Source organism: Cololabis saira, chromosome 8 (genome assembly GCF_033807715.1).
Source record: "Cololabis saira isolate AMF1-May2022 chromosome 8, fColSai1.1, whole genome shotgun sequence".
NCBI classification, from domain to species: Eukaryota; Metazoa; Chordata; class Actinopteri; order Beloniformes; family Belonidae; genus Cololabis; species Cololabis saira.
Window position 1 is genome coordinate 5642898 of NC_084594.1, and position 17018 is coordinate 5659915.

A 17018-nucleotide genomic window follows, 5' to 3' on the forward strand; every position below is an offset into this window, starting at 1 on the left:
TTCTTTCCTTGTTTTGTGTGTGACTGCCTGTATATATTTTATAAATATAGAAATTTACTTCAAATGTGGCTTTGTAAACAGCGCGACTAAAAGTGGGTGCTTTTATTTTGAAAGCCATGCCTTTATTTAACAAAAACAATGACAAACTCAGATGTTACACCTATTTAATTGAGATTGTATAAAGGCAAAAGAAGAAAATAAATAAATTAATATAAAAATAAATACATTTAAAAAGAATGAAGAAAAAATAAATAAACATATGAATGAAAAATGAGTACCGGTACTTAAATAATGAATAAAGAGGGAAGATCATATTGAGAAGTAGGCTATAAGTTGTAATCAGAGTATACAATTCGACTGCAAGGGGATTAATTATGTGTTTTAGACACTGGTGAAATAAGATGTCATGTTTAAGGGGGGGATTTAGCGTAGCGACACTTATATAGTATTTTGTAAGAATAATCAAATTATTCACTAAAATTTCTTTTTTTTTCTTCTTGTAGCCAGAGGGATGTAAAGACATGGCATGGGGGGGGGGGGGTTAAGATTATTAAGTCAAAAGTTATTGTGAAATGTCTTTTATAATAATATCCTATGTGTGAATAAAAAATCAATAAAGATATTGTTAAAAAAAGAGCTGCAGGTTGACCAAGCGCAGTTTCCTGAGCACCAGAGAAGGAAGGAATCTCACCTGCTCTTCAACAAAACATGACACTTCTTTAATCTAAAAACAACTTCTTGTTTTTGTTTTCTTCTTACATTCGTTCTTATCTTTGAAGCGCCTATGTCAATAGTTTCATTAAATGCCAGGGGCCTCATTTATCAACCGTTTGTACGCACAGATCTGTGCGTAAAGTGTGTGTAAGAACATTCCCACGCAAAGTATGGAATTTATCAACATGTACTTGTGCGTAGGAACGTGTGTAAATGTAAGCAAAACTCTGACCATGCGTACACACAAAACCTAGTGGTAGAACAGTGAAACTACAAATAGAACCCAATAAAATAGTCACAGTGTTCAGCGATCTCAAACTTCACACATGTTCCCTGTTCCCTCTAATTAATAAAAATTCTTCATTAGTAATTTAGACATTTTGAATAATTGGTGTGACAAGCTATAAAAGACAGCTTTGGCAGGACGACCTGAAAAGAAAATACAAGTACCACGGCTTATCTTGCATTGTTGGAGGATTTGGAGAACCGTGCGTTCCGCAGGGAGCGCGTTTTCAAAGAGCGTGTTGATGTTCAGTGAGAGACAGAGTGGCTTCTCAGCAGTAACCGCTTCCCCAAAAACATTCTGATGGATCTATGCAGTGATTTACAACCTATGTTGGAGCGAGAGACCAAACGCACCATCCCAGTCACATCCTGTCAGGGTTTGGCACACCTTTTCTCCACCAGAGGGCGCCAAAGTCTGGTCAGGCTTGGCCAGAGCAATGCAGGTGATCCCAATCACCCTCCCCACACCTGACACCACCCAGCCTCGTCACCCAGTCTGCTCTTAAGCTTGCCTCCCACAAGCTGTAGTGTCGGATTATTCTCTCCAGCTCAGAGCGCTGTATGCTGCCTGTTTTGTTGGTCTTCCATGGTCTCCTGTTCATGGACCTTCCCTTCCTGGGTCCTTTGGATTACTTTTTCCAGCCGTGAGTTTCCCTCCGGTCTGCGCCTTTAGTTAGACTTTCCAGCCGCGTTTTTTCGGTCTGTGATTTTGTGTTTGTATTCCCTCCTGTGGAGCGCCTTTTGTTAAATAAACTTTGTTACACTTGAACCTAGCTCGTGCTGTCCTGCATTTGGGTCCGCCCTCCTTCCCTCGAGCCTAACACATCCAGCTCCTGTCACCCTGGGATTTTTGGCCACCGGAACATTTCAGAGAGATTGGAGACATATGCGGCATTTCGCAGCCGACACTAAGCAGAATCATGCCGGCAGTGTTGGATGCAATAATTTCTCTGGCCCCAATTTACATCCAGTTCCCACATCACCAACAAGTTGAAATTAAACGAGGATTTCACGCCATCGCCGGATTCCCAAACATAATTGGAGCTATAGATTGCACCCAAATTGCAATAAAAGCACCATCACATAATGAATTCTCGTGAACATGAAAGGATTTCATTCAATCAATGCACAAATAATCTGCGATGCAACTATGTCTCTGTCAAACGTTGCCCGGTGGCCTGGAGGAATGCAACACATTTATTCTGCAGAACAGCTCTGTTGGTGTTTGCACCTCCGAGCAGGAGGTGATGAGGAATAAGCTTGACGTTTGTGTTTCATGTGCAGTTGTTTAGATATCAGAACTTTATTCCAAGTAGTTGTTCCCCATCTTTAACACTTGTGCAAATAAACTCGGATTCATTTGAATGAGAGAAGTTGTTTGTTGTTTTACACGTATTTGTAACAGTTGCTGGTTTAAATAAACGCCTGTTCACATTTTTCGGCATGTTATTTATGCTACAAAGGGGTTTAATTACAGGCATTTAATATAAAACTGTTGCTTTAGTGGCACAAAAGCTAGTATTGTGTTACAAAAAATCTCATGTAAAAAGGGTCAGTTGAATCCTTTTTTTTTTTTTCTTTAAAGCTTTTATTAAACAGATATCGGGCATTCTTCATAGATACACTTCTGAGGCAGCAACAAACGATATATTATAAATACTTATGAATTTCAGAAATACTTATTCAACTAAAATTCCCAGCTCTTTGACGTAAACTTGTCTACTTTTACAAAAACTTGCAGCAAGTTTACGTTTCCCGTCGTCATTGAAATCACTGACCCGAGTCAAGGAAAGACTTTCAAAGAGCCCGTTGTGCAATATTATAACAATTCATGGGACGAAGTTAGTGCAGCCAGGTAACACAAACGATGTCTAACATCACAAGTTGTGTAAACCGAGTAAAACCTACAACAAATATATAATCAGTGCATCAAATATCTGGTTTGTAAGGAGTACATGAGAGGAGTTTATGGTTTGACGTTGACGACGCAGCTGGCCTTGAGGTCCCTGAAGGAGGAGCAGTCCAAGTCCACCAGGAGAGTCCTCTCTCCGCTCTTGTAGGGAACGAAGGAGAACTTGACGCGAATCCGGCAGTTTGGCGGCAGATTTGGAAGTCTGTGACAAAAAGGCAAGAAACAATCCGTCAGCTTCAAGGTTTAGTTTTCCAGAGAGACTTGGGGGCCAATCCCAATACACCCCCTACTTTCTACCAGCCCTAAAAATGAAGCTTTAGGGCCCTTGTAATTAGGCCTGTGTTGAAAAGATCGATTTTCCAATTCTAAATCGATTCTCATATTCATTCCTAAAAATCGATTCATATGTCTAAAGATCGATTATTTTTTTATTTTTTTTATTTTTTTATTTTAGATTTTTTTTCCCATCATTACAACTTTTGGTATTTTTTTGTTTATGCCCAAAAAAGGAATGTTTTGTTGGACACGAGAATAACTAGTGTCATGTTTTTGTCTTTTAGATATGTTAAAAAGTATGAAAACATAAAAGTTTTCAGTTATAATTGCATAAATTGTCTATATTTCTTTGCTTTATATACTGTCTTGGGGTTACATTTGTATAAAATGCTAAAAACCAAATTCTCATCAATGGGAAATGGGATAAATTGATAATTCTACTCCACGATGTTTCTGAAAGCAGTTCTATCAGCATTCTGGGAGCTGATTGGTCCTTACAACATCCTTAGCTGCCAATACTGGCTGTTGAATCTCAATATAATACTAGTATTAATATGTTGCAGAACTACAGTCATATAATTCATGCAACAGCTCAAAAAACTGTTTTAATAACACTAACCCAAATCAATATCGGAATCAAATCGGATCGAATCAAAGTGTGATAATCGATTCTGAATCTTAAGAATCGAAATCGAATCGATTCTTGACATTTGAATCGATCCCCAGCCCTAATTGTAATGTTCCCTAGGGATTGGGACACCACTTGCTCCGTCACTGCGTGGTTTACGTTCGGGTACGTAAGCGACTGCGTAGTTACGTTTGCACATACGTCACACCATATCAGGAAGCCCAGAGCTAAAAGCTGTTTTAATTTCAGCTGTAGCGCTGTTAATATGCCACTTTATTAAGTTTTAATATTTTTCAGGCGTAAAAGTAACCTTTAAGATCCCCAACCTGGGCTCAGTTTATCCAAATAAGTTAAGAAATTGTTAAGAAATTTGCTCCGAAGTTTTCGGGATGAGAAGAGCTGCCGGCTCGGGAGCTGATTTATGGTTCTGCATTAAATCGACGCAGTACCTACGGCGTAGGGTACGGCGTACGGTGCGCGTCGCTGCGTAACCTACGGCGTAGGCTCTGCGTTGGTGTAACGCGGAACCATAAATCAGCCTTTATTCTGGCGAGATCTGAAAAAACGAGCAAGCGAGTGATTATGTACATTCACTGAGTGATTATTATGAAAGTAAAATATATATTTCTCACTAGAAATGTAATCAAAACGCATTTTTATGCAGAAACTAACTCAAAATATTGATTTTATTCACTAAATGTATTCACATTTATATACCAGTATTTCTTATTATTTATTTTTCTTCTTATTATTATTATTGTATATACCAGTTTACTGTTTATAGTGTCATACTGATATTATTACTGTGTTATTACTATTTCTATTGATGCCTCTTGTTTTGCACTATCCCCTTTGCTGCTGTAAACTGCAAATTTCCCCTCTGTGGGACTATTAAAGGATTATCTTATCTTATCTTATCTTATCTTATCTTATCTTAAAAAATAAGAAATGTCCACCATGTTTTTTTTAATTCAGTCCGCAAATGATGACGTAAAGCATTCTGGGAAATTTCTCTGGCCCTCGGTCGGTGAGTCAGCATCTGAAATCCCTCTCTGTGAAGGGCTAGATTCATACACACTAGCCCTCGTTAAAGCCACTACCCCTAGATGCAAAGAGGAATTGGGACACCACTACCCTCAAGGGAGCGGAGTAGGGATGAAAAGTAGGACTGGGGGGGATTGGGACTGGGCCTAACTGTACTCACTTGGAGACGACCTCTCCTCTGAAGATGCCGCTTCCAGAGAAGGTGAGAGTGCAGTTCCTCAGCGTCTCGTCGATGGGGTTCATGAAAACCATCTCGGCACTCGTGGTGAGGTTCACTCTGCTCTCGCTGGTCACCTGTAACACGTGGAAATGTTAAAATCCACAGAGAAACACAGGGAGAAGATGATGATGGAACCAGACGGGCTGGTACTGACGCTGACGGAGATGGGCGGGTCCTTCAACACCACGCGTTTCTCTGCCAGGTACACGCCCTCCGGGTCGTCTTTGTAGGAGACCAGGGCCGAGATGTTCATGCTCTCGCAGTCCCGCATCAGTTTGTGATAGGAGGAGAACGGGACCAGGATGGGGACGGACAGCTCTGGAGAAGACAAAATAAATGGATAAATTGGAAGAAACTCATTATACAGGACTGTCTCAGAAAATTTGAATATTGTGATAAAGTCCTTTATTTTCTGTAATGCAAAAATGTCATACATTCTGGATTCATTACAAATCAACTGAAATATTGCAAGCCTTTTATTATTTTAATATTGCTGATCATGGCTTACAGCTTAAGAAAACTCAATTATCCTATCTCAAAAAATTAGAATATTCTGGGAATCTTAATCTTAAACTGTAAACCATAATCAGCAATATTAAAATAATAAAAGGCTTGCAATATTTCAGTTGATTTGTAATGAATCCAGAATGTATGACATTTTTGTTTTTTTAAATTTCATTACAGAAAATAAAGAACTTTATCACAATATTCAAATTTTCTGAGACAGTCCTGTATACGCCATGGAAAAATTGACTTTTTGCTTGAGAATTAGAGGAAGGGATTTTTCTCAAAAGTGGCAAAAATGGTCTACATTTAAGGTCAAATCCCAGCCATGCCCTTAAAGAAGGGAAAGAAAAGAATGGCAAAATACTACATCTCCCCCAGGAAGTTTTAATGTTATAATTGTTACTATCATTTTTCATTTTTATTTATTTTTATTATTTTTTCTCTTTCCTTTCTGCGAAACTTGAAAAAGACAAAATAAAAAGTATTAAAAAAAAATTATAAAAAAAGCGTCAGGTGTCACCAGTTGGTGTCCTGCAAACATCTCTGTTGTCTCGTAGCTTGCTCAGATGTGATTTTGTATACCTAATTTATCTTCTTATGTTCCAAATCTTCCTGTTATGAACTTTAACCCCGACTAAATGATCTGCTTCTACACAGACAGCAGGGGCAGAACAATCACCTTTCCCCGGCTGCAGCGTCTGCTCCGTCGTCTCCGTCTGGATGTTTCCGGCCGGCGAGCCGTTGTACCTCATGGCCTGGACGCTGATGTTGATGGACAGTTGCTTGGCAACGGTGTTTTCGCTGGTTACCACCAGCATCAGGTTTACGTCTTTACCGTTCACCGGCTCGGACACCTGGAGACGGGAACCAGATCCTGCGTAAGTAAGAGGCTCGTGGATCTGTCTCGTAACCAGTACTGGAGTTGAGGGGGGATGAGGGGGACGGCATCCCCCCCTGAAATAAAAACGGTCCAAATCATCCCCCCCCGTAAAACTGCCATCCCCCCTTTCCATCCCTTATGTCATTTCATCAATGAATGTGGTTTTACTGCTATTTCAACATTTAGAGTTATCACCAGAAAAATAACACCAGAAAAATAACTTATTTGACAATTTTCACCTGTTTCAAGTAAATTTTCACTTGAAATAAGTAGAAAAATCTGCCAGTGGAACAAGATTTATCTTCTCATTACAAGCAAAAAAATCTTGTTCCACTGGCAGATTTTTCTACTTATTTCAAGTGAAAATCTACTTGAAACAGGTGAAAATTGTTGTTTTTTCCAGTGATGAGTCTTGTTTTAAGTGTAATGAGATTTTGTTACTAAAATGAGACATTTTAACTAGAAATAAGACAAATATTCTTGTTAAGATTTAGAGTTTTTGCAGTGATCCATTTTACTTATCCTGTGAAGGACAGAGTCATATTGATAAGATCAGAAAAGTGTTTTTTATTGTTGTGTTTTGATGTATTTGATGTAAGCCCAGTGGATATTTAAAGCTTACAGAAGGCTGCATTTAACTGCTGCTATGTCATTCCTGCAGTATTTCTGCAGCTGTTTTGGTCACTGCTATTATTTGTAATATATTATATTATTTGTAATCAGCACAAATTATCTGTCCCCATATGATCAAATCCACCATACCCCCTGATTTTATTTACAACTGGAGTACTGCTCGTAATAATATTCAAAGAATCACCACTTAAAACCAAAACACTCAAGTTTTATTTATTCAGAAGAGTCACATAGAGCTGCTTGGCTTTGTGGGTAATAGCCACCTTCTTCGTTTCTTCGTTCACATGGGTCTTTATTAATTCATTTAATCCACGACAAACAGAGCATGTTACCAAATAAAGCCTCATAAGATCTTTGAGGGCTTTTCGTTGGAATTTTGAAGCTACTTTATTGAGCCATACCAAATCTGACCACAAGGGGGCGTATAGACCTGCTGTTCTGATGAAAGAGCTGCTGAAATGATGATGACGAGCGAGGCTTTCCGCCATGACATGGATCTCATTTTGTTGTCTTAAGTCTTGGGCCGATACGTGAAGTGCTGCCCCCTTGTGGCCAGAAGTGGCACAGCCGCGTAATGTTTCACGTGGTTTTGTTTCTCCTAACATGACCAGTGCTGAAAGGTTGGCTCTCCGGGTCCCCTCACACCCAACATTAAGTCTTCTGTAAAGAATCTTGGGGTGATATTTGATCGCTAAAGTCAGTCAACCATTCTTTTTCATACCTTTGACATTTAAAGAAATTTGCGGACGTGCTTTTAAGTTCAAAGCCCCATCAGATTGGAACAACCTACCTATTTATATAAGAGAACTCAATTCATTACATCTCTTTAAAAATGCACTATTTTCCAATCTCAATAAACCATGTAGTTGCCTCTAGTAGTGGTATTGCCTTCTCATTTATGTCATTTTTTTTAAATATACATAATGTATCTATTTTTTCATATATTGTACAATAATGATGATGACAATGACTATTATTAATATTGTTGTTCTTGTTGTTATTACTGTGTTATATGCAGTATTTACCTGTGATCTTCGGGTGTGGTAGGTCTTGGGGACCGGTGTGTGAGAGCCTTATATGTTATGAATTATGTATTATGTATGTAACTGTTTTGTACTGTGTTGTATGTTTTATGTTGGACCCCCTTCGAAAACGAAATAATTCTCAAGGGGCTATCCGTTAATAAAAAATGTAACAAACTGCTTTATAAATAAAGATGGAGTCAGGTTTAATTCAAACTAAAACTAAAACAGAAAAAAGAGACGTACGTCTTGAATCTGCACGGATGGTTTGGGTGTCGTGGGCACGCAGACGGTGATGTCATGAGGGTGGCTCTCCGAGCATCCGTTCTCCAGGCCGTCCACGGCGTGTTTGAACACATCCCTCTCCTGCTCGGTTCCTGCAGGAGCCACGAAGGAAACGGATCATTAAACTGGAGGTTCCTGACTGTCAAGGCCGTGTGTGATGCTGGCGTCACGTGCACCCACCTTCTTTGTATTTATATTCGTCGGTGATGTTGTTCCTCTTGTTGGAACCAACAGACTTGGTGGAGATGTTCTGTCCAACTTTCATGGTCTCAGAAAAGATGTTCATCATCGAGCCGTCAGGTTTCTCCTGAACCGACACACAAAACAATGAAAAATAAGCGATCCGTGACATGGAAGTGGGGAGGGACGCGTGCAGATGTTGCTTATAGCACCCTATAATGTAATAATTTCATCCTATAATGTAATAATTTCCCTATAATGCAATAATTTCACCCTATAATGTAATAATTTCACCCTATAATGTAATAATTTCATCCTATAATGTAATAATTTCATCCTATAATGCAATAATTTCACCCTAAAATGTAATAATTTCCCTATAATGCAATAATTTCACCCTATAATGTAATAATTTCATCCTATAATGTAATAATTTCACCCTATAATGTAATATAATTTCATCCTATAATGTAATAATTTCATCCTATAATGTAATAATTTAATCCTATAATGTAATAATTTCATCCTATAATGTAATAATTTCACCCTATAATGTAATAATTTCACCCTATAATGTAATAATTTCATCCTATAATGTAATAATTTCATCCTATAATGTAATAATTTCACCCTATAATGTAATAATTTCATCCTATAATGTAATAATTTCACCCTATAATGTAATAATTTCATCCTATAATGTAATAATTTCACCCTATAATGTAATAATTTCATCCTATAATGTAATAATTTCACCCTATAATGTAATAATTTCATCCTATAATGTAATAATTTCATCCTATAATGTAATAATTTCACCCTATAATGTAATAATTTCACCCTATAATGTAATAATTTCATCCTATAATGTAATCATTTCCTATAATGTAATAACGCCTAAAAATGTAATAAAATTTGCACTTAACTCAATCGAAAATGTAATAAAACGCAATAATGTAATAACTTGACCAATAATGTAATAAAATATCCTGACTGATATTGTAATAACATTTTTACCGATAATGTAATACCTTATTACATTATTGGGAATTTATTACATTTTCAGGTGGGTCTTTTTTTTTTTTTTTTTCCAAAACTGATAATGTAATACTTGACAAATGATGTAATATATTCCTTCATTTTCAGTCCAGAGTTCTACATTTTGTGTTTTAAGAATCTAAGAATGTTCTATACACTGGATTTGAAATAAAATGTAATAACGCCTGAAAATGTAATAAAATTTGCACTTAACTCAATCGAAAATGTAATAAAACGCAATAATGTAATAACTTGCCCAATAATGTAATAAAATATCCTGACTGACGGATATTGTAATAACATTTTTACCGATAATGTAATTCCTTATTACGTTATTGGGAATTTATTACATAGTACTCAAAGTCTGCAATTTAACCCAATAGTCATTCTGGTGTTTCAAATCCAGCGTATATAACATTCTTAAATACTTAAAACACAAAATGTAGAACTCTGGACTGAAATTTAACATATATATTACATTATTTGTCAAGTATTACATTATCAGTTTTGGGAAAAAAAAAAAAAAGACCCACCTGAAAATGTAATAAATTCCCAATAATGTAATAAGGTATTACATTATTGGTAAAAATGTTATTACAATATCAGTCAGGATATTTTATTACATTATTGGTGAAGTTATTACATTATTGGATTTTATTACATTTTCGAGTGAGTTAAGTGCAAATTTTATTACATTTTCAGACGTTATTACATTATAGGGTGCTACATGCTGAAGTAGCAGCTTGTGCTCACTGACCAGCCAGTAAACGCAGTCAGCGTTGACCTCGGCGAAGACGAACGGGATGTCGTATTTGAGGTGAGTGTCACCGTTCCGGATGGCGGCGACCGGAGCCGGACCGCAGCGGTACACGCCTGCAGGAAGAAACAAAGAAACCAATCATTGAGATTCTCCTTCAGCCGTCCTCACAGTTATTCATTACTTATATTAAAAAGGACATAACACAACATTTACAGAGTTCTTAAATGAAATCTCTCTGAAATGCTTCGGTCAAAGTACCAGGGAGATACGAGTCAGGAGCGGTAAAATGACCAGTTAGTGGTCGTATATAAGCTATAAACTTTAGCCAATATATAATACAGGACTGTCTCAGAAAATTAGAATATTGTGATTTTCTGTAATGCAATTACAAAAACTAAAATGTCATACATTCTGGATTCATTACAAACTGAAATATTGCAACCCTTTTATTATTTTAATATACTTTACTGTTTTTACTTTAATGTTTTTATACTTTTAAACACATTTAAAGGCAAAAAACATGGCACTAGTTATTCTGGTGTCCAACAAAACATCCCTTATTTAGGCATTAAAAAAAAAATCCAAAGGTAATTTGCATGAAATAAATAACTAATGCAAAAAATGTTTTATGCATATACAGGACAGGAAAATTAGAATATTGTGATAAAGTCCTTTATTTTCTGTAATGCAAAAATGTCATACATTCTGGATTCATTACAAATTAATTGAAATATTGCATACTTTTATTATTTTAATATTGCTGATCATGGCTTACAGCTTAAGAAAACTCAAATATCCTATCTCAAAAAATTAGAATATTCTGGGAATCTTAATCTTAAACTGTAAGACATAATCAGCAATATTAAAATAATAAAAGGCTTCCAATATTTCAGTTGATTTGTAATGAATCCAGAATGTATCACATTTTTGTATTTTTAATTGCATTACAGAAAATAAAGAACTTTATCACAATATTCTAATTGTCTTGTATATATAAAGATACAGAGCTCTGCAACTGATGTGACTGATCACGTCCATCAGGGCAAGTAATTGCTGGCAGTACATTTTTTTTACTGCCAGCAAAATTTAAGGTAAAGTCAATAAAGAATGAAAAATAAGAAATTTATGGGAGGAAAAAACTTTACCTCCACTTGTCTCCTGAGGTGTTGGATCCAGAACCTGCCAGCCGTCATACGAGGAGTCTGTTCCCAAGTCCGGCCTCCTCATCCAGCCCTCCACCCACACGTGGAAGTTCCTGGAAGCAGAAAACCACAGTGAGCTTTTAGAAAGACCAGTTTTCTGTATAGGATGAAAGCTTAAACGTTCCTAAAATCTCCAGAAGATTAAAATCAAAACCCTGGAGATAGAACCAGAACCAGCTGATGTGTCTCACCAGATACTGTCCTTGCTGTCTCTCTCCCTGACGCCGTAGTCGGCGTAGTAAACGTCGATGGTCAGGTTGCGGTCGGTGTCGTGAGCGGACTGGAAGTTGGAAACGACGCGGCAGGGGATGCCGAGCAGACGCATCACTGGGAGGGAACACGAGAGGTCAGAGGTCAACATTTAGCAGCTTTTTTGATTTATTTTATTTTTGTACATGTGAAAAAAAAGAAACAACACTTCATGAGAAGTTTAAGAAAACAAAACAACAAAACAAAGAATTTCATCCTATAAAACTTGCTATCTTGATTTACATGTGCCAAAAAAGGAGTAGGAAGAAGTGTAAACTTATTTAGTCTTACCCCCATTCACTGATCATTTAACCTGTATTTATAATTATTCACACACTGAACTCACACTGCTAAATAACAGTATTATCATTATTATTATTATTATTATTATTATTATTATTATTATTATTATTATTATTATTATTATTATTATTATTATTATTAGGGCCCGAGCACTGACAGTGCGAAGGCCCTATTGTATCTGTAGGACTTCTCGTTTTTATTTTCCTTCTTCTGACGAAATGAGCGCCTTTTCCCCCCTAAACGGGCCCCAAAAGTCACCAAATATTGCACCAAGCCAGGCCTGGTGAAAAATGTGATATTTAATGGTTTGCATTAATGGGCGTGGCCTAACGGCTCAACAGCGCCCCCTAGAAAACTTTGTGCCTCAAGCCCCACAATACGGTTTGACGTACATGCACGAAAAATAAAGAAAAGTCTCTTGGCGCCATGGCCGAAACCGAACAGGAAGTCGGCCATTTTGAATTAATCATGTAATTTTGGCGCAATTTATCAATTTCTTCAGCCGCTTCTTCGCCCGAACCGTAACGTGCACCCAGGTGTGTTATACATCAAAATGTGCGTCTCCATCCTGCAACGATGTGCATTACTTTTCTCAGTCAAAAGTGTTACCGTGGCGACGATAGATGCCAAAAGGCGCGCCCACCCTTCATCTGATTGGTCCATATCTGATAGTTCCTACTTTCTGCCAAAACTTTTGAATGGTTTGACATACAGAGTCATGGTGGTGTCATCGGACTTAGTTTTCAGTCCTTGACCCTTATTGGTGAAAATTGCACGTGCGAGGGCCCGTTCATCGCTGCTTGCAGCTTTAATTATTATTATTATTATTATTATGTATACTGTATAGAGGATCTTTGCTTATATCTATGTAAATTTCTATGTATATTTCTATGTACATTTACAAGAACTTCTACGGCGCTGACGTCACCATATCGCACTGATTAAAACACTTAAGTGGCACCGGAAACATCAATCTAAAACCAGTTTTACAATAGAGTTCTAAAGCAGGTGTGTATGACACCCAAACACTCACACACACCTGAGCATTGTCTGAATACCTGGACCAGACAAAGCGATGGGCGACGCCCTGCTGGGTGGAGTCGGCCCAACCCAGGTCCAATCAACACTGGGCAGGGCCGTTACCAACGTTTAACATTAATTATGTGTGTGTTTGTCTCGTTGAGGGTTCTCATCGGGGCGTGTTTCAGTCCTGCTGGCCCCGCCCACACGCCCATATTTGGATGAGCAGCATCAGTTCCTGACCCTTCAAAAGCGGTGATGTCACTCTGCTTTTTATCTAAAGTTTGATTGTTTTGCCTGAATAATTTGACCTAGTGCGTAAAAACCTACTGCTAATCCGTAAATCTGATGTGATTAACCCTTGAGGGCCTTCGCTCTGGCTCGGGTCGCCCTGCACGGGTCTGAGGTTTTGATTTGATTTGATTTTTATTTGTCTTAAACATGCACAAGCCTAAAACAAACAGTATATATAATAATGTAAAAAAAAATAGAGCACATTACGATGAAGTGCAAGTTCGAGAAGGAGCTGAAGGAAGAAAAGCTTATCAAGTTCAGCCCCCCTTTACATTGTCATATAGTATATAATACAATTATATTTAAAATACAATTACATATATATATATATATATATATATATATATATATATATAGATTTGTGCAGAAGAAACTGTTCCTCTTACTCCGCTACATTAGGCTACGTTGAGCTGTTACTTTTCTTTTATCCCTTTTATCCACGTACGCGTCAATCTCATGACATCACTGGGTGATTGTTTGGGAAAAATGTTTGTTTTTGCATGTTTTGTCACATTTACACAGACTCAAACACAAACAGAGTTTCTATGAGTTCATGTTTGTTCTAGTTCTGCCTGGTTAAAAAAGAAAAGTACAAAGGCTGGAAATTTTGTGCTACTTGTGCTTAATTTATTTTTTTATTCTGTTATTTTATTTATTTTATTATTTATTAAAGTACTTGAATTTACTTTAAGATTATTTTAATTTAAGCTATTTTTAAATTTTTATTATTTTTTATTTATGTTATTATTTTATTGATTTAATTTGCCTGAAGATGATTATTTTGTACTTTTGTCTATTTGAATGGTTGTGTTAAAAAAATAAATCAGACGTTACGCAACAGTTACTCAGTACTTGAGTAGTTTTTTCACCGAGTACTTTTTTACTTTTACTCAAGTAATTATTTGGATGAATACTTTTTACTTCTACTTGAGTCATATTATTCTGAAGTAACAGTACTTTTACTTGAGTACAATTTTTGGCTGTACACATCCATTTACACACACATATATTCACCCATTCATACATACATACAAATACAGACACTTTCACGTGAAAGGTTAGAGAGCAGAGTGGTCATTACCAGAACACATGACGCCGGCGAACACCCAGCACTGTCCGAACTTGACGGGCCGGCAGTTGGACTGGAACCATTTCTTCAGGATGGGGTAGCTGCCGCTCCAGTGAGAGGGAGAGACTCCTCCCCAGTAGTTACCGCCCCAGTTTCCCTGCACCACGCCGTGGTCGTCCACACTGTTGATCTGCAGGGGAAAACGGAAAAAACTCATGGGCCGGAAATCAAGGTGAACGTTTAACTAATACATTAAGTACTCTGTTGTTGTTTTTTTTGCTTCTTAGAAACCACAAAATAGTGTAAACACAAATCACAGTTGGACAATTTGCTCCAAATTCGTCCACAAATTCATCCACAAAGGATCTTACACATCTAAAACAAAAAAAAAACTCAATGGAAAAGATCTAAGCGCTAAAGAGGATATACAGGACTGTCTCAGAAAATTAGAATATTGTGATTTTCTGTAATACAATTAAAAAAACAAAAATGTCATACATTCTGGATTCATTACAAATCAACTGAAATATTGCAAGCCTTTTATTATTTTAATATTGCTGATTATGGCTTACAGCTTAAGATTAAGATTCCCAGAATATTCTAATTTTTTGAGATAGGATATTTGAGTTTTCTTAACCCTTGTACTGTCTTTGGGTCAAAATGACCCAATTCTTCTCTCCTTCTTTCCTCCTGCTCTCTCCTTCCTTCTTCCTTTCCTCTTTTCTCTTTTTTACCCTCCTTTACTCCTTTTTCTTCCTACCTCCCTTTCGTCATTCGTTCCTTTATTACCTTCTTTGCTTTTCCTTCCTTCTTTCTTTCCTTTTCTCCCTTCTTTCCTTTCTTTCCCCCTTCCTTCCATCTTTTCTCCCTTCCTTACTCCCTTTCCCACTTCCTTCCTTCTTTTCTCCTTTCTTCCTTACTTCCTTCTTTCCTCCCTTACATCTTTTCTCCCTTCCTTCCTTACTCCCTTTCCTACTTCCTTCCTTCTTTTCTCCTTTCTTCCTTACTTCCTTCTTTCCTTCATTTCCTTTCTTCTTTTCTCCCTTCACCCTCCCTTGACCCAAAGACAGCACAAGGGTTAAACTGTAAACCATGATCAGCAATATTAAAATAATAAAAGGCTTGCAATATTTCAGTTGATTTGTAATGAATCCAGAATGTATGACATTTTTGTTTTTGTAATTGCATTACAGAAAATCACAATATTCTAATTTTCTGAGACAGTCCTGTACTTATAATGTTCTTCCACTAGAGAGAGACCAGGGATAAAACGATAAGAGAGTAAAAAGGTGACTGTAATCTAGATACTCTAGCTCGCCCCCATGTGGTCACACATGGAATTGCTCAGAAAAGAGTGGCTTTAAGGATTTTCTTTTCTTTCTATGCCTGTGTCAATGTGTGAAACTGAGAATAAAAAAACGTAATAACTGCTTTCTAAGCTACTAAACAAACGTTTATAATAAGAGCTCAGTTTTAACGACACTGATCACCTGATGGTCTGTGAAGTGAATGGTAAAACCCGGAGAGGTTTCCTACCATAGCGCTGACCACGCGGCTCACGTAGATGGGGTTACAGCGAGCAGAGACGTCGCCAGCCGGGTCTCGCAGGTGCTTGTTGTTGACGTCAAGCATCCTCAAGCAAATTTTCACCATGTCGTCCTCGAACTGGGGGAGAAGGGAGGGAGAGATGCTGCTCAAAGAAACGTACGGGAGTCTGATATCTTGCGGTTTTTGAACTTGAAGGAGAGATACTTCAGGAGAGGGTAACACAAAGCTGTGAAGCAGTTTTAAAAACACCAAAATCTAAACTGCACAGGTACAGATAGAATAATAACATAGTAGGAGGAGAAGACAAATATAAACTCTAACTTCTGTACCTGTCCATAGTCCCAGTCCATTGGAGAGATGTACGGTCCACTTCCTCTGTACAGTATTCCTTGTTCGTTCATCACATATTCTTGTTTTTGGTCCTTGTCTGACAGAAACACCCAGTCGTCTGCAGAGAAACGGAGACAGGAAACAAAATGTCTTAAATTAACTAATTAATGACCTGCTGCAGCCGTGATAAAGAGTTAGGCCCAATCCCAATGTTCACCTTACTTTCTACCACTAGCCCTAAAAATGAAGCCAAAGGCGTGGGGTCCTTGTAATCTTCCCTAGGGATTGGGACACCACTTGCTACGTCACTGCGTGGTTTATGTTCGGGTACGTAAGCGACTGTGTAGTTACGTTTGCACATACGTCTCACCATATCAGGAAGCCCAGAGATAAAAGCTGTTTTAATTTCAGCTGTAGCGCTGTTAATATGCCACTTTATTAAGTTTTAATATATTTTCAGGCGTAAAAGTAACCGTTAAGATCCCCGACCTGGGCTCAGTTTATTTGCTTTATTTGCTCCGATGTTTTCGGGGATGAAAAGAGCCGCCGGCGATTTATGGTTCCGCGTTACACCAACGCAGAGCCTACGCCGTAGGCTCTGCGTTGGTGTAACGCGGAA

General features: G+C 37.6%; 1 protein-coding gene across 1 annotated transcript in view; it reads right to left on the bottom strand.

Annotated features, from left to right (window-relative positions):
- Window positions 1-2629: 2629 nt before the first annotated feature.
- The window catches only part of tgm8 (transglutaminase 8), a 19080-nt gene continuing 4691 nt past the window's right edge, over window positions 2630-17018 (bottom strand). Inside the window, exons 3-14 of the mRNA XM_061728226.1 lie at window positions 16399-16517; window positions 16058-16186; window positions 14534-14711; window positions 11778-11913; window positions 11530-11639; window positions 10382-10497; window positions 8587-8713; window positions 8368-8498; window positions 6266-6440; window positions 5234-5397; window positions 5020-5153; window positions 2630-3113 (exon numbers count right to left, since the gene is read on the bottom strand). Coding sequence (XP_061584210.1) covers window positions 2966-3113; window positions 5020-5153; window positions 5234-5397; window positions 6266-6440; window positions 8368-8498; window positions 8587-8713; window positions 10382-10497; window positions 11530-11639; window positions 11778-11913; window positions 14534-14711; window positions 16058-16186; window positions 16399-16517 — 1667 coding nt within the window. The 3' untranslated portion in view covers window positions 2630-2965. The remainder of the gene's footprint in view (window positions 3114-5019; window positions 5154-5233; window positions 5398-6265; window positions 6441-8367; window positions 8499-8586; window positions 8714-10381; window positions 10498-11529; window positions 11640-11777; window positions 11914-14533; window positions 14712-16057; window positions 16187-16398; window positions 16518-17018) is intronic.